This window comes from Brachyhypopomus gauderio, chromosome 15 (genome assembly GCF_052324685.1).
Source record: "Brachyhypopomus gauderio isolate BG-103 chromosome 15, BGAUD_0.2, whole genome shotgun sequence".
In the NCBI taxonomy this organism is placed as follows: Eukaryota; Metazoa; Chordata; class Actinopteri; order Gymnotiformes; family Hypopomidae; genus Brachyhypopomus; species Brachyhypopomus gauderio.
Genome location: NC_135225.1, coordinates 8,042,334 through 8,066,427, shown reverse-complemented (window position 1 = coordinate 8,066,427; position 24,094 = coordinate 8,042,334). Strand labels below are relative to the sequence as shown.

Below are 24,094 nucleotides of genomic sequence, written 5' to 3'. Positions count from 1 at the left end.
GGCGGGAGCGGTCGCTGTGCCGGTGACCGGCACCGCTTACGGCATGGGTTTAATCAATAAGCCCAGCCAACGCCACTGACACCTGCTGTTGTAAATGAGCAGTGATTCTGGGCCCGGTCTGTCTCACGCATACACATACACACATCAGGAAGAGAAGAGGCAGATTGAAGGATCATTAGGAGATGTGCGGCAATCCATTAATATGCTTATTTGCTAATGTAACAGGCCACTTAATCAAAAGAATAAAGACATCTGCTTCCCTTTCTCTTCTTTTTTATTGGCTTCCATATCTGTGCCGGTGACCCATCTAATGGGGTTACCCATGAATGTGACCCCGCATTATGACAAGCGCCATCTATCCAAACGCACACAACAGAAACCTTGTTACTGCAGTGGAGTCGTTATCAAGCTCACCGTCATCTGTTCTGAATTCAATACAAGGAAGGCTCTTTTTTTTAATGAACTATTTTGGAATAGAAAAGTTTAATCATTACTCAACGTTGCTGTCTTTCTGAAAGTGCTTAAACAATATGTCAGGACCTTCTGACGTTTGTGTGAAGACAAAAGAAAGCATGTGGTGTTGTTGCGAGTAAGGAACTGCGAAGGCCTTGCAGCTGGAGATCGCACTAACCAAAGTGCTCATGTCTGCGCTCCCACGAGATTTGTTCTTTGCAAATGAAATAGATTACATACACCACAGAACAGTTGTTAGCAATTTGATCACTGCCAAAAACTCCCCCCCCCCCCCATCCCGGACGTTCTTTTATTTTATTTTTTTACAACCCGAATCGCGGGCGAACACAGCCCCACATAAGTGAGGGAAAGCGTGTGGTGTCTGGGGTGCGCTTCAGGAGACGCGGTCTTCTTCATGTCTTTCTTCTAAGCGTCTGACTGCTCTTACGCTGCTCTCCACCATCGTAGTCCTCTCCCCATCAGGAGGGGTGTCATTTGCTGTTGCCTTCCTCATTAGACAGCAAGACGTCTGCGGCCCATGCATAAATCTGTAGGGATCTGGCTCCATCCAGATCTCCCCCGCCGTGCTCTGAAGCAGGTTCAGTGTTTACATATGTCTCTAATGCATCTCTGGCATTGGGCTTTGTTGTTGACTGCTTCAAGTCGTCCATTATTGTTGCAGTTTGAAAGGACAAAACCACCTCCCTTATCTTTCACTACACTGATGAAAGAAGCCCTGTCAGTCACTCGTACAGCGCTCAGACTGCAGGTCTGTTGCGTTAACTCTGGCGGTAACGGCATGATTCCAGTGTCTTTTCGAGTCTTCCATCTAAAACCAGCCATCGCTCCACTCCCAAACCTCTTCCAATCTGGCTTTAAAGCAAACAGATCATTTGATGATGCTGTAAACATGGGCCTTCACTTCTGGACAGTGGAGGCACACACGCTGGGATCCTAGTTTGTGGGTTTTACCTCAGCATTCAACACCATCATCTGTAATCGACTACTAAATAAACTGTTGCAAATTAGTGTGGTCCACTCAATTTGCAAATAGATTTACAATCATCAAAGACAACTGAGTATGTTAGGACAGCCCTCAGAACAGCTGAGCACCGGTACAGGTACACTATATGCCTGTGTGCCCCACTTTGACTTATGCCCACTTGAGCACATAGAGGAATAAGCCCCTACCAGTCACTCAGCCATATGACCCTTACAGGTTGAATTATGGGAAAGGATGAAAGCAGAGAACGGAAGTGGAACACCGTGGTGCGGAAAGAACAATCTGGAACTCATCACAAAAGCCAGATATAATCTCTGACGTCCGTCAACCCTCCTGCACAAACAATGCAAAGCAGTGCATATGCTTGCTATACTAGCGGATGATTCAGCACCTTGCAGAAAAGCCTCTTAACATTAGACACTGAATCGAATGTTTACTAGCATAATGTCTGCATTAAACTGCCTTGTAAATGGTATTTTTACATTTCTGAATTACAAAATTGTGCCCACAAGCTTAATATCGATTACTTAAATTATAAAATAATATGGTTTTACTTAGCATTAGATAATGCATTGTGCATAATCTGTCCTGATATATGGCTGTCTACCCACATTAATGTATGCCTGTGGCCACTGGTTGTGCTGTTTCTGTAATGAGCAACATCATACATCCCAAGACAAATGACATTGTGGCAAATAAATGCGATTCTGATTTTCATTCATATATTCAGATGAGGTGTGATCTATGCTAATTGAGTCGTTGCTTGGGTTCACAGAGTGCTAGTTCACTGCACCGAAGCAATCAGTGTAGGAGAAGGATCCTCTCTTTGTTCTACCTCCCCCACCCCAACACCACCCTCCACCCTCCACCCTCAACCCCACCACCCCAAGTACCAACACATAGGTCCTCAAAGTTCACCTACCAAAGAGTTGATTTTCCAGCTAAACTGAAAAGTTCAAAAAACACCCCTCAAAGGAAAGCAGCTCAGGTGCACCTTCACTTGGAGAGCTGAAATTCCTTAGAGACCGTGCAGCAGGAACACTAGATCACAGCAGAGCTCAGAGATCACAGAGAACTGACACGGCTCATTCGGGATCAGAGAGGAAGCAAAGTGTTCTACACCCCTCTACATACTCTGGCATAAATTTAATCAATGTTATAAATTAAGGCCAATGTGACTGGGTTGACTGTAAGTGTGGTGTAACAGAGCTGTGTGAGAGCTGCCAGAAAGCTGGGAACTAGTCCATCAGGTTCTCCCAATCCGCCTGCTTTGGATTGGGTTTCGCTAAGCATGTAGTTAACTGTGCTCAGGAAATGATTCCTCTCCAGACCATTAAGGCACTATAGAATAATAGACACACTGAGAGCTGTGGCAGATGTATTTCTGTGCCCATAAAAACGTCTCTCTAAAGCTCTCTTTGCTTGCCAAACCCAACACCTCGTGGGCCAGTCCAGCGCTGGATCCTGTAAAGGCCGCCCTGCGCCGCGCGTTCCCAGACACGGCAGAATGTTAACAGGGTCGGTGCTGGGGAGTCCGCTCTCCAGTTAAATCCATCTGAAAATGCAAAAATGTGAATTCTGCTCCGTGATGGCTCCCACAGGCCCTGGAGTTTCAGGCCAAGAGAAGCCGCAGTTCAGCCAAGCACTGGATCCGATTTCAGCCTGGCCACCCCACCCCAGATAAAAAGAGAGGGAGAGAAAGAGTGAGAGAAGAAAGAGTTGAGGGCAAGAGGGGAATAGAAAAAGAAAGATAGAAAGAGAGATAGTCTACACATTTAACACACAATCCACTTCAGGACAACCATACCAAAACAATTCAATTATCCTGCCGTCCTTGGCGCTCGAGCTGATTTATCAAGCTATGGCACCTGAGCAGCAGATCCTTCTCAAACTCTCGTTCCCTCCTGTCCCCCCAAAACCCCTCCCTCTCTCTCCTTCTGCCGCCAACCGCTCCCCAAACCCGACGCTCCCCACGCCCTCCTCTCTCTCTCTCTCTCTCTCTCTCTCTCTCTGGCCACCTGTCCCACTCCGGCTCCACTCCGAAGGTGCGAATGCCTGCGAGAACAGAAGGGAGGGGCAGACCCGCTCTGACAGCACCGCCCAAGAACACGGCGAGAAGTTCGGCCTGTATAGACGAGCTCATTCAGAGCTAACGCTGCCAGCTTCGCCTCCCCACACGCAGACCCTGTTAGCTTTGGCAGGCCACGCGCAGCTGAGCAGCAGCGTTCGGCAAACGCTGAGGAGATTCCGCCTCTCCTCACTCCTCACAGGCCGTGTCCTCTCTCCGCTTTCCTCTCGTCTTCGGTTTCTGAGCAGAAGAAATTCTCCCAGACACCTGGGACTGGTGAACCTACAGGCCTTCCAACATTAATTCCTTCAACATACTGGCCTGCGCTCCCAGACTTGCCTCAGTGTAACTCAGCTTTAGGTTGGCTCTCGTTCCCTGAAATCAATACATTACTCTCCCAACCGCTCATTCACCACAAAAATCTTTATTCACTTTAATAGAGCTGTGGGAAAGTCTAGTCAAATCCAGACCACAGCAACATAACTAACGGGGCACAGAAAAGTAGTTTGGGATTTTGCAGGCTGCTGGTTCTGCAAAGTTCCTGCCAACATCTTGAAATGAACAAAAAAGACATCAAGTGAAGATATTAAAGGGGAAATAAACTGTTAGGCAGAGTGCCCTCTATTTAGAGTCAAGATGCAAACGAAGGAGCTTATTTTCATAATAACCTCGTCAACCCTCATTACCCATTAACAGCTGTTCTGCTTATGGAAGGATTCAGATATGCCAAACGCTGTAATATGAAATGAGGGAAGAAAAAAAAAACGGTGATGAAATATTCATCCAAAGGACCCCTACAGTCAGGCAGAATTCTGACCAGCAATTAACAATCACGCTGATTCAATAGGGGATTACGTTTCAAAAACAAACAAAGAAAATTACCAGCATCTTGAAACCCCCCTGCTGGGAGAACTGGCCTCCACAATTAAAATGATTTCAGATTTCCTCCCTGGGCTCTGCCTTTGCCTGGAACGGCACACTTGTACTGGTCCCATGGATCAAAGCTGAGATTAATTACAGAGCTAAAGCCTGTCACTTTCCCCCCTTTAGTCGAGAGCGTGACGTGCCCTGTTCCTCAGCAGCGAGGTTCTCTCGCAGGCAGCAGGGCCCTGCGGCTACGCTCACACGCCACTCTCTAAATCCCAAGATGCAGTTCACCAAAGCGCTGCTCTACAGAGCCGTTTCAGCCGTCAACAAGGGATGCCATTTATTAATGCTGCTTTAGAAACGCAGTAAACAATTCTCGGATGAATCAACCCCGCACAGCCCCCCAAGCCCAAGTCCTCTATCCCTGCCACCAGCTCACACCCCCCCAGAGTATTTGTGTTAGGCTAATGTGCTAATGATTAGAACCCCCTCATCTTTACCTCCTGCAGTTTCTTAAAGAGCAGTGCAGAAAAATAACAAACAGCTGGCCGCCACAGGAATCCAGACCTGCTAACACCAGCACCCGTGACTGGCATGAGGAAGTTACACCCACCCCAAAATAATATACACTGACACGGCGATGGCAAATCTCCAAAGTACTCCCAAAGACTTCCAAATGACCGCCTCACTGCTCATTATGCAGAAAATACACCAGGGTTCAGGGAGGGTCTGGTTGACTGTGAAACAGGCAGTGAAAAGCCACTTTTAGAAAATAAAAGATGTTAAACTCAATAATCACACTCAGTTGTTAACTAGTATGCATAGTCAGTCTCAGGAACATGTGTACTCAACCACACTGGCTTCGAGAATGAATGAGGCAGATTTAAAATGATTGTGATCTTAATGTACTATGCTGCTGAAATATTATGGGTTTAAGGTATTTCAACAAGCAAATTATGGCTGCAAATAACCCTCATGGTCTTGGCTGACTAGGGCCGGGTTTTAGTTCTTAAATGCCAAAGTAAAGCAGAGATGAAGCTGCTGGTGCTTTTTGGAGATCATGAACGCTAATGAAAAACAAGCAGAGCAAAACCAAGCCGTGCTTCACGTTTCGCTAACATATGTGGGACGGGCACGAAAGGACACGATCGCTTACTATAAGGGTACAGTAAAACCATGGGCTCTTACAAACAAATAAATCTGATTTCTTGTGGGTGTTAGTTCGTGTACAGAAGTAGCTCTGAACGGAACGGGCAATGCATCAAAACAAGGAGACAACACAGTAACACCTGTTCCGGGTTGGCGCTCCCGCCCCTCTCTCTCTCTCTCTCTCTCTCTCTCTCTCTCTCTCTCTCCAAGACAAATATAGTTGCTCTATCAGCTTGTCACGAGGTGACCTGCTTCCTCAGCAGAGCTGCCAGGGGCCTCCAGAGACGGCCCTCCACTGATGTCAGCACAGCTGCATTCCACCACCAGGCCTGCCTGTCAAAGCCCAGCCGTGGCCAGCCCCGGAGAGGTCGCGCACGTGCACGTGTACGGGCACGCTGGTGCACGCCACAACCCCCCCCCCCCCCCCCCCCCCCTATAGCTCCGTTATGCTAATGTGTGTCTAATTTCTCGCCCCTCCCCTCCTCCTGTCACTTAGACAAACAGACGGAGGCAGGTACGTGAGAGGTGGTGGCGGGCTGGTTGTTATGAATTATGGAGATCGCTGCAAGGCACACCGCTCTCTCCTTAATTAGGTTTGAGTGCGGGGCAGAGTCTACGGGAAGCTTAGAAGCAGCATGTAAGACAACTCCTCCCGTGCACATGGATACCCTGCGTGGCCTGACCCGTGCTACATCGGACCAGGCCCCCACTGGGAGGCTACTCACGAACAGCGGAGGGGGAACGCAGAGGTTCGTTAAACTACCTCAATTAGTTTAACAAAAGGCTCATACAAAGCAGTTTAGCCCAAACCCACGGCGGACGGGACACGATCGCCATGCGCTGCATTATTTGAAAAATAAATTGTGAAGCAGGAGTCATAGGAACATTTCTTCATTGGCAGTTGGGTGGATTTGCATAGAGAAGAGCAGGGAAAGGTCAGAGGAAGCCTGACCTGGCTAATGAGGTCACTCACCGTACGCATGCCTGCATTAATCACACGCAGCGATGAGAGGGGAGAAGAAAACACAGGCTCTCATCTTACTCCGCAAAAGTGCTTCATCATCCAGGAGTCCAACATCATCTAAATATATGGCAGTAAGACATTACCAGGTAAAATATAACTTCCACTCCTGTTTATTGGTGCAAACCAACCAGGCGTGAATTTAACAGCAAGTCTATGTCATAAAACAGACCAGAAAGAAAAGCAGAGTGATTATTAAAAGTTAACAGTGGGATATTAAATATCTAATTGGCAGGGGGAATTTAGCCTTAATTGCCTGGGATGATACCAATCAAAACAATGGCAGCACGGATCACTTCACAAGTTAATGGCAGGCAGCGGCAACATTCCTGTAAAACTTGCAATTAACTTGACAGCTTTTGCTCAGGAGGAGAAGGCAGAGTCTGGCAGCTGGCTCTTTTACTGCTGCCTGCACTCGAAATGGGGGGGGGGGGGGGGGGGGCTTCAGATGTTGGAATGTTGGGAATATGTTTGGAAATACACTGGGCTGATAACGCTTGGCATTCTTCACCTACACATGCCGGTATGTCTGGAGTTAGCTTACAAACACTAGTAAGGCAGCGTTTAACTGGGTCACTGGAGCAGGGAGTTGTAGTTGTAGCTTTAAAATGGCACTAGATGTGATCAAAACAATTTAAAATCTAAAACGCTTAAAAGTGTTTGACGGCTTTGATCCAATAAGACAGCTATAATCAGACAGCCTTGGTAGCCTCTATGAAATCTGCTTTGAAAAACTGACAAGACCCAAAAGAGTTGTTTTTTTTTCCTTCCTATGAGCATCAAGCGAGCATCTCACAGCACCCCGATGCCACAGCGTGACTCACTGACTGCTCTGAATGGGTGTTCATGAAGCCTAGCAGCACGCTTACATTATATATCTTTCTGTTTATGGTGGAGCCAAGAAGTAATTGTACGGTTTTTACACGGTTTTTCAGTTGACACATTAGCTAAAATAAATACTTACAAAAACACTTTAAATCAAGTGCTTCAGGCATGTATGGATGCAAGTGACAGGTTGTCAGCTCATGAGTGATAGCCCAGCCACCAATGAACTCTGGTATCAGGGATATCCCAGCATTACAAAGGCAGTACTGCGGAGAAAGACATGTATGATTACCCAAGACAACAATCTGCTAGTGTAAGCAGTTCAATAGCTTTTCACGCAATGGATCAAATCTGCAGTTTGACGTAAACAAGACTAAACACCACAGATTGTTTTTTTCCAGAGAGCAAGCGTCACAAATTGTATGGTGCAAGCAGACAGAGGCATGTGACAGGGGACAGGAGTCCGTTGACAGGGGTGCTGACATCAGCCACTCATCTCTGCTATAACTGTGTCAAGGTCCAGCAGCTGTTATGACACACTGCAAAACGCTAAACACCTCCCCCCCCCCACACCCCCCAATCTTGCCCTGAGATGCTTCCCTTCAGGGATTTGGCCACAATGTGAGAGATTCCAGAAGCATTTGGGTCATTTTTCTACAGAATGATGGATGGTACAATTCTACTGTCCTTGTTGTCACCTTCAACAGTCTTGAGTGAGATATCTAATGATTCCTAACCAAGAAAAATGAATTTTATTAAAGTGGGCCAGTATTTATAGTTGATTTTAAGCAGAGTGTGCAGACACAATGACACAAAAAACAGGTCATTCTCGGCTTACATGCAATGTAAATTGAAGGGCAACTGAATAATGAATCCCTTTAAAAATGTCCAGAGATGAGATTTGTTTAAGCACATTTAATGACAAGCACAAAGTCATCTGTAGCAATGTGGCAGTGAATTTCTCCCTCGAGCCAGCTCTTTTACTGAGAATATCTGAGAGATTAAAACCAGACTGAAAAAAAAAAAACCCACATCCCTGGTGGTCCTTTCAATAACCAGGAAACCAAGTGCCTCTTGCCAGGCTGGGCCTGTCTTGGTCTCATTTTGCTAGAGGAACCAAGCGTTTGTGGGCAGCCAAAATTCCTTTTGTGTCCTCAAGAGAAAGTCCAACACTCCTGTCATCATTTAAAAGCCAACGACCCTCTAAACGCTGACCGAGTCAGTCTGGTTTCCCCTTCAGAGTCAGGATTCTTCAGCTTCTCCATCTCGGGTCGCCAGCCCAGCTGGGCTCAGTGGACTTTATTAGTACAGAGCGATGACATCGCCAACGTGTGACTTTAGCTCTGCGATGACGTCCTGGTGAGAGTCGGATGACGGCTCGCACCGAACCCCCCCCCCGCCCAGCATGTACGGCAACTACGAGAAAGGAGAGGGAGGATATTCTTTTGGCAATTAAGGCCATGGCTGCTGTTTACGAGGTCACACGGACAACCAGACCCCTCCAATATGGTTATCACTCGTTATCCTTTATAATTATCCTTTATGGAAGTAGCAGGCTTTAAATGGCTTTAAAGGTAGAATGGGAGGATTGGTCTGATGAGAATGTACCATTCCCTCTGGGGGCCAGTAACCTCTTACAACTACTTAGGTCGATAAAAAAATGATAGAGACTTCTTCCATTAATGAGCTTGATTGTCTAACCTATTCATTTAATAATGATATGTCAATGCATAAACACTGTGTGCATAATTTGTTAAGTGGTAGTCGTTTATTTTTATGTCATTGTAATTGGCATTCATGCAGAAACACAGACAACTCTAAATGCATCACTCTCTCCTAACCGCACTCATACCACCATACAACCAAAAAATTAATAATAAAAAAGCCCCAGGAATGGAATGGCGTAAGTGACTGTGTCAGCAACAACAAGGCGGACCCATCTGGTGCGCCGGGGCCGGGCCTCAGCTCGGGGGGCTGCGCCCGTGGAGCCCAATCCCAGGAAGGCTCCAGCATCCCCGGGCCGGCCACGCTCCGCCCCCCCCCGGCAGCTCTCCGCACTGCAGGGGAGGTGCGGCTGCTTGGGTGAGATGGGAAGGAGCCTCCTGTTAGTATCTTGTCTGTCACCTGCTGTGTGTCACCAGGCTCCTGTCAGTTCGTCCCATTCATTTTTCACAGGCACTCAACACTTAGATTCACACTCGCCTCCATACACTCCTCCCCACACTGTCACTTTGGGAAGTCAAAAGGAAGACTAAAAGACCGGCACTGGAACTACTAGATAGTGGGATATGTTCATCATCCAAAATTTATATAACCCATTTCTCCTGTACCTGAGAATGGGTTGTCGGTAGGTGCTGAAGTTTCATGAAGTCAATTTTAAAAAAGCTCTTTAAATGTAATCACTACGCAGCAGACATCGGTTAATCTGGGATGTGGATGGGCAGTGGAACATTTCAGAGGTCATTCAGAGAATCTTGATGTGGAATAATCATATAATAAAAAAAATAATCTAAAACAACATCTTGGCAGCCAAAACTGTGTACAACTAACAGCAGACAATGGACCGTTAAAGCTCATTCAGCTAAGATCCGAGAGGGTAATAATTCCACATCTTCGTGTCCCAGTTGTCGTTGAGGATTACTCAGGGACTCTTTTGTACGAGTGCGAGCACAAGCCCAGAACATGCCTGAGTGTTGCAGTCCCACGAGCAGGTCGGGACGCACGGCTGAGACACTGTGGGGAATGAGCCTGATGGACGTGGGCCCACAGAACCGCTGCTCATCTGGCCACATCCATCAACGCGCCGGTGCAGACTCCTCTTTAGAGCTGGACAAAGAGTCTCTCACAGACGGCCACGCGAGGCGGCCGAGCCTAACCGGCCCGGCAGTGCTTCGGAGCCTGAGGGGCCGTTGGGCCTTTCGGGCCTGCCAAGTCGGGGACTGACCTGCTTCTTCACAGCTTCAGCCGGGGCCACGTGAGCCGCTTCACAGCTTCAGCCGGGGCCACGTGAGCCGCTTCACAGCTTCAGCCGGGGCCACGTGAGCCGCTTCACAGCTTCAGCTGGGGCCACGTGAGGGAGGCTGGATTTTCCGGGCTCTCAGAGGGCACTTGACGTGACATGGAGAGTGTGACGACACAGCAGCTGACCCAGCGGGCGTGCGAAGGACATTCGTCCACAAACACGGAGATGTTAACGAAGGGGGAAAAGCGCTACGGTTGCGAGGGTTGACGCGTGAAGAGGGTCCGAAGTGCGACAGAAGAGAAAAGAGCACGTCCGGAGCGAGGAAGAGGAAAAATCCGACGTTGATAATGGGATTTGCCCAGAGAGGGACACTGAGGAAGGACTGTCTGTGCTATATCAGGAGGCCGTCCTCATGCCAAGTGAACAGCTTTGTTAGCGCTCCAGTTATGAGACCCACTGGGGCCCTGGGTGCTTAGCGAGGTGGCGTGTCATGAATACTGAGAGGGCGACTACAAAGCTCATCGTCCTGTAGAATAGAGCATTACAGCAGGAGTGACAGGGCCAAGCTGGGCCAGCCTTCAGCCACTTCCTTTCAGAAACCCAAGGAAATGTAGGTCAAGGCCCTAGCAAGCAAGAGACTAACGCTACCAAAAACAATAGTAGGCTAAAAGAGAGAGAGAGAGAGAGAGAGAGAGAGAGAGAGAGAGAGAGAGAGAGAGAGAGAGAGAGTGTGTGTGTGTGCGTGTGTGAGACAGACAGAGAGAGAGAGAGAGAGAGAGAGAGAGAGAGAGAGAGAGAGAGGATGTGGAAGCAGAGAGAAAGCTACATTTTCCACCCTCGGGACTTGAAACACACACATTTTATGCCAATATGTCTCATTCAATCTAAATTCAAATCATGGGGAGGAAGATGACACAAATCAAGCTCTGCTCCCTCCCTGCAGCCGCTAATGTTAATCAACAAGCATCTCAATGCATACTTATGACCGGCTATCCTCTCTACTCATCTCCCCAGTGGCGACGGGCGCGTCTCTGGGAGTAAACGCAGTGATATGGAAATCCACACAGCCCCAGCCGGTGTCTGTAGGCAGCATGTTATCAGTGGTTTACTCGTGACACTGGGTTTTCTGGGTGTGAGACTGACACAGGGCCGATCTCCTCCTCCTCGTTCTCTGGCTGGATCGTGCCGCAAAGCCGCACACTGCGGCGCACAGGGCCGATCCTAAATAAAGACATTCTTTAATTAAGACTCAGAGCTGCAGTCAATTTGACTCTGGGAGTGGTGAGAATTACGACCACATTACCAGTAACTAAACCCATTGATTGACTCTGGAGTTGCTTATATTGAGAAAAAACAAGACCTGTTTTGGTCTCCAATTAAAATAAAAGCTTATCTAATTTCCTAGATCTACTGACGATTAAAAGAACACAAGGTCCTTTAAGCTCTAAAATTGCATCTTTTAATGGAGTGATAAATAAATAAATAAACAACCCTCCCCATCGGCCTTGTTGAGAAGATATGAGGTCATCAGCCCACCAGGCCGCTGCAGCAGGATTTCTCAAATGTCCCACGTAATAAACCACAAGCTCCTTGTAGGTCTATCGGCATTGTCTATAATCTCTTTAGGAGATGCCTATAAATCTCTGAACCACTGGCAATAAACCATGAGCTGTCTATTCAGTCACTGGATGGCTTTTTTTTTTTTTCTTCCCTTCCTTTTCCTCCTCTGCTGCTCACAACCACCGCGCTCTGCTGCTCACACACACCGCGCCCGCTGCGTGTAAAAAGGTCAACCATATTGTATCTCTGAATATGCTTGTGTGTATGCAAATGATCGGTGACAAGTTTCTCATTGTGGGTCCGTTACTAGCCGGGAGAGGAAAGGTCCCTTTTCTGCCATATTCTTCTCGCCTCATTGCGTTCTCCTCCACAATCGGCCCCTTCTTCTGCGCGATAGCGGGAGAGTGAACAAAAGACAGAGTCTATTTATATCTCCCCCCCCCCAGCAAGCCCTGCTCGCCGCACGCCTGCAGTTAATCATTATTCATAATGCGGGGGGACGCGTCACCTTCGCTATGTCACGTAACACTAAGTGCTGGAAGGATCTAAGAGTTCTGTGTTCATCACCATTTGTCACGTCGGGAACGACCGTCTCTATAAGTGCGCGCGTGTGTGTGTGTGTGTGTGTGTGTGTGTGTGTGTGTGTGTGCTCGCACACGTGCGTGCGACCGTGACACCGACTCTAACCTTTCCACAGCAGCTTCAGGCCTGAATCATCCCTGTGGCCTTTGGAACAATGCTGTACCATATTGTCTAGCATAAATGTCACACACAGGAGCAGAAGGCCTATATGGTGATCTGCACTAACAGTGACCAGAGTGTAATTTCAAGGGCAGACTGACTATCATCCTCATCAATTAATCAGGACCTTCCGAGCTGCGGAGGGGCCCTGCACAGTCACTTCATTGCCCGATTTCACAACACACGCTGCATTAACGCGGTCACGTTAAACAGCTCGGCGGCTGGGCTTTACAACGCGTGGCTTCGCATTTAAACCGTCCAATCGGCCGACGGAATGTTGTCGGCGCGCACGGACGTACAACCGCGTTTTAATAACATGAGACGTGTTAATAAAGATTCTTTAATAGCCATACAAAACGGAATTAGCCTGAAGACGACACAACGCACCCTTGACGGCGTGCAGTGGAGGGTGCACCAAAGGCCTGCAAGATGAAGAGGTCAGGAGATAAGAGAGGAGCTCTCTGCTGAACGAGAGCGCTCGCAGAGAAAGAGGCTCCCTGCTGTGGGGCCTCTGAACTGATCCCACTCCAGATTAGAGCTGGCGGGAACTGCAGTGTGCCCACTCACACATGCAGCAGCACCAGTGGGGAAACATTAGCTCTGATAGTGGATGTGTGTTCTGGCCACAGACGGATCTGTCCACCTCTAAACCGTGGGGGGGGGGGGGGGGGGGGGGGGGGCATTCTCCTGTGACTACTGTAGTAAATGAGGACATGGGAGGGTGGGAAGAAATGAGGAAACAGAGAAAAAATGAGAAAGAGAGAGAGAGAGAGAGAGAGAAAGAAACAGAGAGGGGAGGAAAAAGGAAAAGGTGTGATGTCAGTTTTTTTTTTTTTTTTTCCCTCGCACAAGAGCTGTGGGTGTGACCTGTAAGTGGCTTGTTCTCATGAAGCCTGTAGCTCTTCCCTGAGCAGACGGAAATGGCTGCTGCTTCACTGCTCTGCTGGAAGGCAGAGGTGCGCAACCCAGCCTGGGCCACGGCCGCCGCCCCTCACTTTCAAGGGGTTTAATTGTCTGTGACCCTTCCCCTCCTCAGGATGGAAATAAACAGTCCTTGGCAAGTGAGCTGTCTGAAAACCAGCAGTGGCTTTTAATGTTAACGTTCAATTAACCTTGCGTCCATGGAGTGGAGGAACGTGCTTAATGGCAGAGCTAGACTTGAGACTCACAAGCCCCGACGCCGTCTCCCCACTACCTGCCGCAGTGTCCCGGTCATTAATCAGCCCGTGCCCCGCACTGGAGGCAAAGAGGCCTTCACCAAAGCCGTCCTCCGAAGAAACCGGTCGGCGGACATTACGGGGGAGGAGTTTTACACGCACACAGCTTCCCGCACGCCTAAATCTCCCAACAGTGTTGTCTGAAATACAATCACACGGCAAAAGTTTCCAGACAATCTCAGACTTGTGCAGAAGGGAACATAGGAGACAGATGCAGCCATTCAGTGCCAAGAGGTTAGGGATCCCTGCTCTCCCAGTTGTTTATAGGATCTCGGAGCCTAACACTCTGCAGAGGTTCCAGAATTTTCCACTGAAACATCCTTTAGTGCCCAGGGTCCGTCTAATACATACGTCTGCAACATTCGGCGTTTCTCTACCCTTCGACTGGACATGAGTCTGCAGCGAGAGAAGAGGAAAAAAAGATCTAAACTATCTATCAAGAGAAGTCGGTTGGACGTTGAGCTTTACTCAGAAGAAAGCAAAACACCAAGCCGAGTCAAATATGAGCTCATGGAACGTTTTGGTCTTCTAGTTTGATGTCTGGTTACAGGCACCAACTTTTCCCCAATTTAAGTTTCCATGCAAAAATATGAACTGGGAAAGGCCTTTGTGTGCCGAAGACAGCAAAGTGATTTTCTGCGTAGAGGAGTTCCAACTACACAGCACACATGTGTTTCTCATAAAGCTCTGGTGCTCGAGACCAAGGCTGGGCCCCATCACCACTCCTGAAAAGAATCTGTAAAGGAGACATGGGCCAGCGATGGCTGCATGGAAAAAAAAAAAGCAAAGAGAAGGTGTGAAATTCTGCGGAAACAAAGACATCGCTATAGGCAACCTGTGCAAACTTCCTCCTGGGTGTCTGGCGAGGTGTTAAAGATCTTTGCACTGACCTCAGGAACATTGCAGACACTGTGTATAACTAAGGACAGTGACAGGCTGAATTCATTTGGCACATACCATGTAGCGAGAGTCAGATGTTTTTCTCAACAAGTTGCTAGTCTAAATGATGCCAGAATGTTTTAATTACACGAGCTACATGCACCCCAACCCCTGTGCTCGGGAGAAGCTGTTCCAAATGCCGAGTCTCGTAAGCATGCGCTGCTGTTATCGGTTTTGAAAAGTTTAAACTGTGACGCTCTAAAAACACCTTCGTGTTCAAACAGCATTAAGTAGTTTTACAACAGCGGCGCCGCTGGTGTCGCCCCAACTTCCACCATTTGAAGTTTCCGCGTGAAGCCACAGTAATGGTGTCTGACTAAGACTACTACATATGCCCTCTGCTGGGTACCATGACTGGATCGCATTCAAATGCAAGTTCGTTTGTTTCACGGCTTCTCACTACTCCTACAGGCACTGAACAATAATGCAGCTCTCTGGTCACCGTCTGTAGGATGTTTGGCTGCCCCCCTGGGGATGCCATGTTAATCTGAATCCAAATACAGATTTATAGCAAATGGTTCCCTTTAGCCTATGGTGTGTATACCTCGCAAACTCACAGAACACAAATCTGTTGCAGTGTGAAGACTGCTCCCTGCTAGCCTGCTAATCACGTGACTGACTGTGCGGCTGCAGGAGGCACGGGCGGAGGAAGACTCCTTGTGCATCATCCTCCCCGCAGCACGGACGGCCCGACCGCCTCGGCTCAAAGCCCGCCAGGAGACACGGCCTGTTGCGCCAGACTTAGGCCTGCGTTACGTTCCTCTGGTTTAAACAGAAGATTCTCATGCCTTCAACCTGTTCCGTCATCTTACAACGTACCCAACATGCTTTGCTTTCCGGGGGCCAAGCGGGGCCGGTCCAAACGCGGGAGTCGGCGCGGGCGAACCCGATCGCGAGGCGGGGAGGGGCGAGCGCATCCCTGGCCACGGCTTTGATGTGCAGAGATCCAGAGCCGCTCGGCTACGTCCGCCGTGCCGCTTAAAGAGAATGAGAGATGGCTTTTCCCCCTAGCAGGTGAGAGCCTTCATCTGCCCTGGCCCTCAGGGGCACGGGGCGCACACAGGAACAGACCGCACGTCTCTCGCACGCTCCCCCCATTCAGGCACATCAAAGAGCCATCCGGAGAGGCTTAGAGCTCAGCCATTAATAGAATTCAAATGACACCCGTGGCTTTTTCTTTTTTTTTTCCGATGGTGGTGAAGAGAGAGAGCACGGGTACAGGAGGAAATGATTTAACAGCTGGTCTTTGGGGAAGAGCTTCCTGTGTGCTCCTCTTCCGAGTGTTTGGGCGAGGACATGAAGCTACACCACCATAACACAAAAGAGCAAACAGAAGAGGAGTTGTAAAAGAGCGCCGGAGAAGAAAAGGGGGGCGGTAGCTGATTTCGCAGCCAGCCAGTAAGAGAACAGATTACAGGCAGGTGGGGAAAGATGATGCAGAAGGCGATACGTCTGCCCGAGTGATTGCTCGCGGGCCGTCCAGCAACATCTCTTGGACAGGCAGGAGAAGCGGAGCCTCCTGCCTCCCACACCGCGGTCGGAGCGGGAGGGGGGCGTCGGTTGGGGCGAGCACACCTCGTCTCCACCCGCCTGCTTTGATGTGGGCTCCGAAGGCAGCCCATGTCATTGCGCTTGAAAGCTCTCGCGTTTTCCGCGTCACCGCTACGCGGGTGCCGGTGCTCCCGGCGTTCCGGGTGCCGCCGTGGCGCTAATCTCAGGAGGCTCGGAACCGCGTGACGGGGCTGGCACGTGCGCCGGCTGAGCTTTGAAGAGCCACGCTCGGCTGTCTGATTAAGCCGCTGCTTCACGCGGCACACATGGGTGCGGCCCGCCGCAGACGACCCGCTTCAAACGGAACGCCTTTCAGACGCGCAAATCAGTCTCGCCGACAGGTGAGGAACCGTGTCAGACAGGACAGGCATAATCACAAGGGCGTCTGCTCACAATCCACTTAGGTAAATGAACTTTTTTGAAACATCCAGTGCAAGATGAAATGAGTAATCGGTTCTGTCTGTCCTTCCAGGACAGATCTGAGTTTGAATGCATGTACTCAACATTGGTGAGGATTTGAGTAATTATATAATGAAACTGCAGTTGCGTTCCCTGGAGGATGCCCAGCGACGACCCGAATGGCCCTAGCGATGACCCGGACGGCTCTAGCCATGACCCCCCAGCTGGGTCTATTTTTAAGGCTAAGATATCATCAGCGGCTTTGGCTCCAAACGAACACCGTTGGTTCTGCCGGAGAGCCGAACTTGTGGGCCTCTTTAACGGAAACACGAGAGCCTCGATAACGCAGGGGCGTCCAGAACTCTCCCATCTCCGCACTGCCTAGACGCCTGGGGGGCGGGGCCGAGAGGAGACGTCACGTGTGGGTCACGTGAGCCCACCGACCACGCGGCTGCCCGCGTGCGCTTCACCTTTGTGCTGAGGGGGTCTGTGGACTCATTTCCACAGCGATGGCGACGGGGAATTGTTTCAGTCCCTGGTCCTTAAACCGCGTCTGCCTGGAGACAGGCAGCGTGTACGGCGTGCGATGAGGGAGCACGCCGTCACGCGTCCCTCCGCCTCCGCAGTTAGAGCCATGGCCACGACGCGCTCCACTTTAATAGCTGCCAGTCAGTTTAATGCTACACTTACACCTAAAAAATCAATTGGTCATACACTAAAAAACTCTGCTACAGCATTTCTAGACAGAGCTTTACAATGAAGAGCTTATAAAGCTTATATTCTAAGGAAAAAGGCTGTCAGCCTTGACTGCATTACATCAGTAATCGCTAACCAAACATATTGTCCCAATAAGATGATCTATATCTCTCTGCAGCTCGCCTCTGCAGTTTTCCACAGTTAGACAAGCGTGACACAGTTAGACAAGCGTGACTTGAGGGCCTGTAACTTGAATTCTGCTTTATTTGAGGAACTGTGGTCTGCAGAGATCAAAGCTTAGCGATGATTCATCCAGATGGCAGCATGCCGTTTGTGCTGGAAGCGTGTGCGCAGGAAGACGAACCTGGGCGACTTTCATCGAGTTCTGGGTGGCACCACCGGCGTGGTACTCCACTTTGAACTTCTTCACGACCTCTTCAAACCTGAAGCATGAAAGGGGAAGAGGACAAAACAGATTACTCAAAACTGACCCACACTGCAGCCACACACACACACACACACAACATACACTGGGATGAATTGTCAAAGGTTGAGACAAAGATGAACGCTGTGTGTTTGCACAGGCCCTGTCCAGAGCATCTTTGCAAAACCACAATGTTAACCAGTGGAAATACACTGAGAACAGGAAACCTCATACACTGTAAACAGGAAATAGAGGACTTGTAGCCTTGTGCCGGAGGGCAGCGAAGCCATCTAAAAATGTGCATGTGCGTTGTACTTCTGCACGTATCATGCACACACACACACACACACACACACACACACACACACACACGCACGCACGCACACGTGCACACACGCACACGCGCGCACGAACAATACAAAGCTCCCTAACTGGGCCTCATTACAGAGGGAAAAAAACATGACTTAACACGTTGAGACAGTTTTTCTGTAGCATGCAAATAAGCCAAGAGGTCAGGTGGCCTTTCGTCCTGCCCCGTGACTAACGCACGCGCAGCTCCCTTACGGACCTGCCAGAAAACCCAGGGCGCTAACTCCTCCTTCATCCATCCGCTCAGATCAGGCACATGCGTGCGGACCCGTCAACCACATCACATCCTGAAATATGAAGAACATCACGTAAACCCCATGACCTGAGCGGGAGCTGCGACAGAACCCAGGACCCGGCGTGGCGTGCGCCAGGCTGCACGGACCGCACGGTGATTCGTGGGAAGCGGATCGGGGGTTCCGTTAGCGACTGGGCTGCAAACGGGCCGGCCCTGGCCAGAGCAGACGCAGTCAGTTCCTCCCCGTCTCTCACTCTTCCAGATACAGTGTAGTCAGGAGGAAAAGGCCGTCAGGCCACACTTCCCGCCCGGGGTGGGGGTGGGGAAGGAACTGTAGGAGCTCTGCTTTAGCGAGGACAGATCACACATAACTACACAGCTAAGTGCTTCCTTTCACGACATGAGCGTCACACGCTTGGCAACAGAAGGCAGAGGCGGGAGCAGCCGGCGTGCGGGGAGTCTTGAAGATACCACACCACTTCCCCAGGTGCTGCGGTCTGGCTCGCCGCGCTCCTGCGTTTGAAGCTCCTGTAAACTGACACCTTCTGGGCACACAGTCACGTGTCTCATCCGCGTGTGACTTGGTGAATATGAGGTGTGTGTGTGTGTGTGTGTGTTTGTGTGTGTGTGTGTGTGTGTGTGTGTGTGTGTGTGTGTGTGTGTGTGTGTGTGTGTGTGTGTGTGTGTGTGTGTGTGTGTGTGTGTGTGACTGTGTACAAAGGAAAAACATTAACCACTGAAGGTCACAGAAGATTAAAAATCTAAATAAAAAATGTGCTCTCGATTCTGAACATAATGGTAAGTAGTGTCCCTCACTATGACTTGCACTAACATCAGTCTCAATATGAGCTAAGGGCAGTTAAAGGACGCACCCTGGCGCGGATGGGGTACGAGCAGTGAGGAAGCAGAGAGCGCCCCCTGTCTGAAGTGAAGGCTCAGGACTCTTCAAAGTGTGGGAACGACAGACACTTCCTCCGAAACAGCAAAAAAAAAACAAAACAAACACTAACCAGTTTAACCACAGCTCATGGGACTGAACGAAGCAAAGTCAAACCACAACCACACACACACAAGGCTCTTGTAGTTTTTTATGTTATAGTCAACCGATCAGAATTCAACCTTCAACAAAATTCAGAAAAATTCTGCTTTCCAGTCCCAAGTAGGGTCACGCCACACACACACACCCACGCACCAAAATCCACACAATACCACTCACACAAGAACACTCACACCTAAACTTACAACATCTCCACCCGTGCACACCCTACTAAAGGCAGAAAGCAGAAGTGTGTACCTAGAAGCTCAGGGGAGGGTGGGACTGCAGAGCTACACACAACAGGAAGTCAGAAACCAGTGCCCAACACCCGACTGGCTTTTATGAACTGTACAGCAGCATGAATAGAGGCGGTGGATGTGTCGAGACAAGCAATTTAACCAAACAAACAGTATGTGTGCAGGGAAGGGCGGAGCCTGTGCAGGGAAAGGCGGGGGCCTGCGCAGGGAAAGGCGGAGCCTGCGCGGGGAAAGGCGGAGCTTGTGCAGGAGCGGCTGCTGCTCTTCACCACAGCTTCACTCCAGCTGAACACAACGCTGATCGATGACTAAAGAACACCTCTGCCTGACAAGCGCCCACCCGGGGTGGTGGTGGTGAGGTGGGCAGAGAGGTATCCAGATGCATGCTGGGTGCCAACGCGGGGGGGGCGTGTATGAGCGGAGAGGGGGGGGGGGGGGGGGGAGTTGTTCTTGTTCAGCCGTGGCTGGTGCATCTGGCACGTTGCACCACAGCTCTCCAACCCTCCCACCAAGCCAAGCGAGATCCTCATTTCACCCAATGTCGAACGGCTGGCCAGCGGACGGAAACGGCAGAGACTAAATTGCGATGATCGTTCACCCCGTACGTGGCTCCGCTCGGCAAAGGGAGGACCAGCTCCGCTGGGCGACCCGCTCGCTGCGTCCCACAGTACGACGGCGTGTGCACGGGGTGAGCAGCAAAGCGTTCCCCCTCTAAACGAGTGTAAAGAGCGAGTTCCCATCTGAAAGAACACCAAATGTTCACTCCTTAAAAAAAAGAGGGCACAGTGAGGAATGTCAGCCAGTCTGCTTTGAAATGCTTCACCACAAATACTACGAGGGTTGAAAAGAATGCACTTAAATGTCAGATAGATGAAAGCCAAGCGCATGTTGCTCACATGTGCTTGTAGTTAGACATTTTAAATCAAGATGAGAAAAGGGTGTCATTTCAGAATGGCAGAACAAAACCTTTCTCGGGCTATGATGAGGGCCTCTGTTGTTTCTGATGATGCTAACAACTATATTTTATTATGTACAGTTGTTAGAAACATAACCCTGCGAGACACATAAGGACGTAAGAGAAAGACAACAAGCCTGAGAAGACAATATGGAACTAAACAAATCCAGGTCAGATCTTCTGTATTCTTTCAAATGATGGTTTTGAAGCCCGATAATCACAGTTTAATTAGATCTAAAATATTTTGATCCACTCCGATAACTTTGTGTTTGTCAACAGGACCGGATACGATTAAACGAGAACAAAGAGGCACTCACTCCGGCACCGGGCAGACTGGGCTCCCTCCGTGACCCTGTGTGTGAACAGGACCTCTACCAGAGGAAGCACAGGTCTTGGCTAACGCATGCCACGCTCCCAGCGAAAGCACCCGCCGCCCTCTGGCTGTTACTACGCCAGGAGACCCTCCGCATGAACCATCACCAGGCACCACGCCGCAATCATCATTCATCTAACAAACCTCATAGAGGGTCGTGGGAGGCGGAGTTGGAGGGGAGAGAGACTCTGCACTAGCAGGATCGCAGACTGCGTCTGGCTTGGCGAGCCCTCGGTACGCAGTGATTCATGAAGCTGCTCCTGACTGTTTTACGACGAAATGCATACGGCAGCTTTTTCAAACGAGGGCCGGGAAGAGCAGCGAAGTTCTACGGCATCGCTGCCTTCGGATTACCGGAGCAGACCGGCATTCTGGCCAGAGCTTAAAGTAATCACTGCCATCGCTGGGATTCTGGGTGCAGTTTGGAGACTGGGAGACCATCTCATCATACAGCGCATAAGTTGATTGCTAATATAAGGATGAAGCCTAAAGAACAGGTGCAGTGAAAGCACTTTTCAAAATGAGCGCTTCCAAATGAAAAAAACGCTTCTGTGAACAAACAGATTAAGATGTTTAAACTCTCAGGTGGCGAGGTTAGTGAACTCAGCAGGCTCCTCAAAGACAAGAGGACGGCACAGAGAAGAGGGCCAGGATAAACACCTCATCTCAAAGCAAAGCACTTGAGGAGTGAGCGTTCACGCAGACAAAACGCTGCCCGCCTTTTCAAAACCAAGGAGGCAGCTCACCACGTCACAGGCCGTATCAAAGAGGCCCGGTGCAGCAGAGCCTCAATCCCAGACTAATAAGAACCGAAAGCTCACATACACACCCCACACACACACGTGTGGGTATGGATATAAGTTCATCAGTGTGTGTGTGTGTGTGTGTGTGTGTGTGTGTGTGTGTGTGTGTGAGAGTGACAGAGTGAAAGAGAGAAAGAGAGGGGGAGATAGAGAGAGAGAGAGAGAGAGAGAGAGAGAGAGAGAGAGAGAGAGAGAGAGAGAGAGAGATCCCCACGTGTGGCACGCCAGGTACACTGAGATCTGTGGAATAGGGAACCAGAGTCATGGGCCCACTGATCCGGTCCAGCTTGGCTCTGCAGCCTGTCTGGACTGTACAGGGACTGAGACCATGTCTTTACTCTTCCGCCTTAGCTTCTAAAAATTTATGTGGCATCTGTTTGAGCTATTGACATACAACCCTGACCTCAAGAAGAGCTGCCTTCTCCATGGCAAATGATTTGATCTGCCGACAAGAAGAGATAAATCCCTGAAATATCACAGCGGTGGAATCAACAGTGAGCTGGCATGTGTTGTACCTGTCCACACACACACACACACACACACATACATGCACTTGGATTAATAGCAGAACAGTTTTAACCCCCTGTTGGGTGGTCAAGAGAAATGTGGATAAACTTTGTGGACTGCCAGACACATGTGAGTTATGAGGTGAAATAGATGGGTTCATTTATTTGGAAATGCACAAACCAGGTGGCAGCAGCACAGGACATTATTAATGTAGCTGTCATGTAAACTCCACATAAACATGGGAACAGGGAGGAAATGTACAATTTACAAGCATCTCCTCAGACCACAAAGCAGCCATTCAGTGGCCAAGGCCCTTTTAATAGAAACAAGGTGGGCAGCGTGAGCGCGTCATCATTAGCCCTTCAATAAACAAGTGAACCGCACAGCCTCCCCGCTACACCGTCATAGGGTTTAACATTGGAAACGTACGTTACAGAGCAAATAAATGTTCAAACAAATCTCGACACTTTTTTAGATTTAGACGTTTTGGTGCTGCAGTCGCAGCTGTGGTGGCGAAAGCTCACAGCGGGGCCGTGGACGTGTGTGAAAGCAGCGCGGGCCTTGGGGGGGGGGGGGGGGGGGGGGGGGGGGTAGAAAAGCAACAGCACAAAAAAAAAAAAAAAACAACACAGGCAAAAGCCAAGTTTAGCACGGAAAGATCAAAAGCACAGCTCATAAATCAGAGGCGGGGAGGGGCAGAGGCGTCCGAAGCGGGGCCTGTGGGAGCGGGCACGGAGCAGCGGGCAGACCTACTGCTGGCAGCACCCGGGCACAGACGCTCTCTCCCCGCATGAGTCATTAACAGGCAGGCAGGACAGAGTGTCCCAGCTCTAAATGCCAGTCTCTAAAAATAACCTTCCAAACTGCAGGGCCAGCTAATGTCTCTCCATCAGTATTCCCTTTTCCTGGAGCAAGCGCCTTCGCACCAGCCCCGCGTTAAGGCACTTTCCGCAGGAGGGTGGCCTCTTCGCAGCGATAATCGCAACGCGGCTGGAACTTTCCAGGCCTCCTTGCCCCCCCCCCACCCCATCCCTCCCTCCATCTCTCCCCCTCCCCCATCCTTGTCTGTCTCTCTCACCCTCTCGCTGTCTGCCTCTCACCCTGTCTGTCTGTCTGTCTCCCTATGTGCCGCCACCTCCCCCCCCCGTCTGCCTCTCTCCCCCTCACCCCCCTCGCTGTCTGCCTCTCACCCCCTCTCCTCTCCCCCTCTCTCCTCCCTCCCTCCCTCCCTCCCTTTCTCCAGGCTTTCAAATTAGGCTAAATAGTTTCATCACCATTTGCCTCTTAACATGAACCCTTAAACTGGGTTTAAAAATAAGTTTAAAAAGACAAGTTTCTCTTCACAAGAAATTAAGAAGTGGGGGAAAAAAAGTCTCAGTGTATTAACATACATTATAGCCGCCTAATTATCCAAAAGTGGAGAATCCTCATCACATGTAACGTGTGATTACTTTGTACTCTGATGATTCAGGCAGGCGGGGGGGGGGGGGGGGGGGGGGTCTGCATCTGCCAGAACTACCAAGACCAGCTGAGGCCAAACACAGCAAACACGTTCGAGCAAACAGCAGAGCGGAGTGCAGGCCTGCTGCAGGAGGAGTGTGTGTGTGTGTGTGTGTGTGTGTGTGTGTGTGTGTGTGTGTGGAGGGACACGGCAGCACGCCGCGATAAGCCGCTCTCCCTCCAA

General features: G+C 49.9%; 1 protein-coding gene across 3 annotated transcripts in view; it reads right to left on the bottom strand.

Moving 5' to 3' along the window:
- The window catches only part of adka (adenosine kinase a), a 96,457-nt gene that overhangs the window by 53,691 nt on the left and 18,672 nt on the right, over window positions 1-24,094 (bottom strand). For all 3 annotated transcript variants that reach the window (XM_076973805.1, XM_076973807.1, XM_076973806.1), the window contains one exon: window positions 17,816-17,894. In XM_076973805.1, the coding sequence (XP_076829920.1) occupies window positions 17,816-17,894 (79 nt within the window). The remainder of the gene's footprint in view (window positions 1-17,815; window positions 17,895-24,094) is intronic.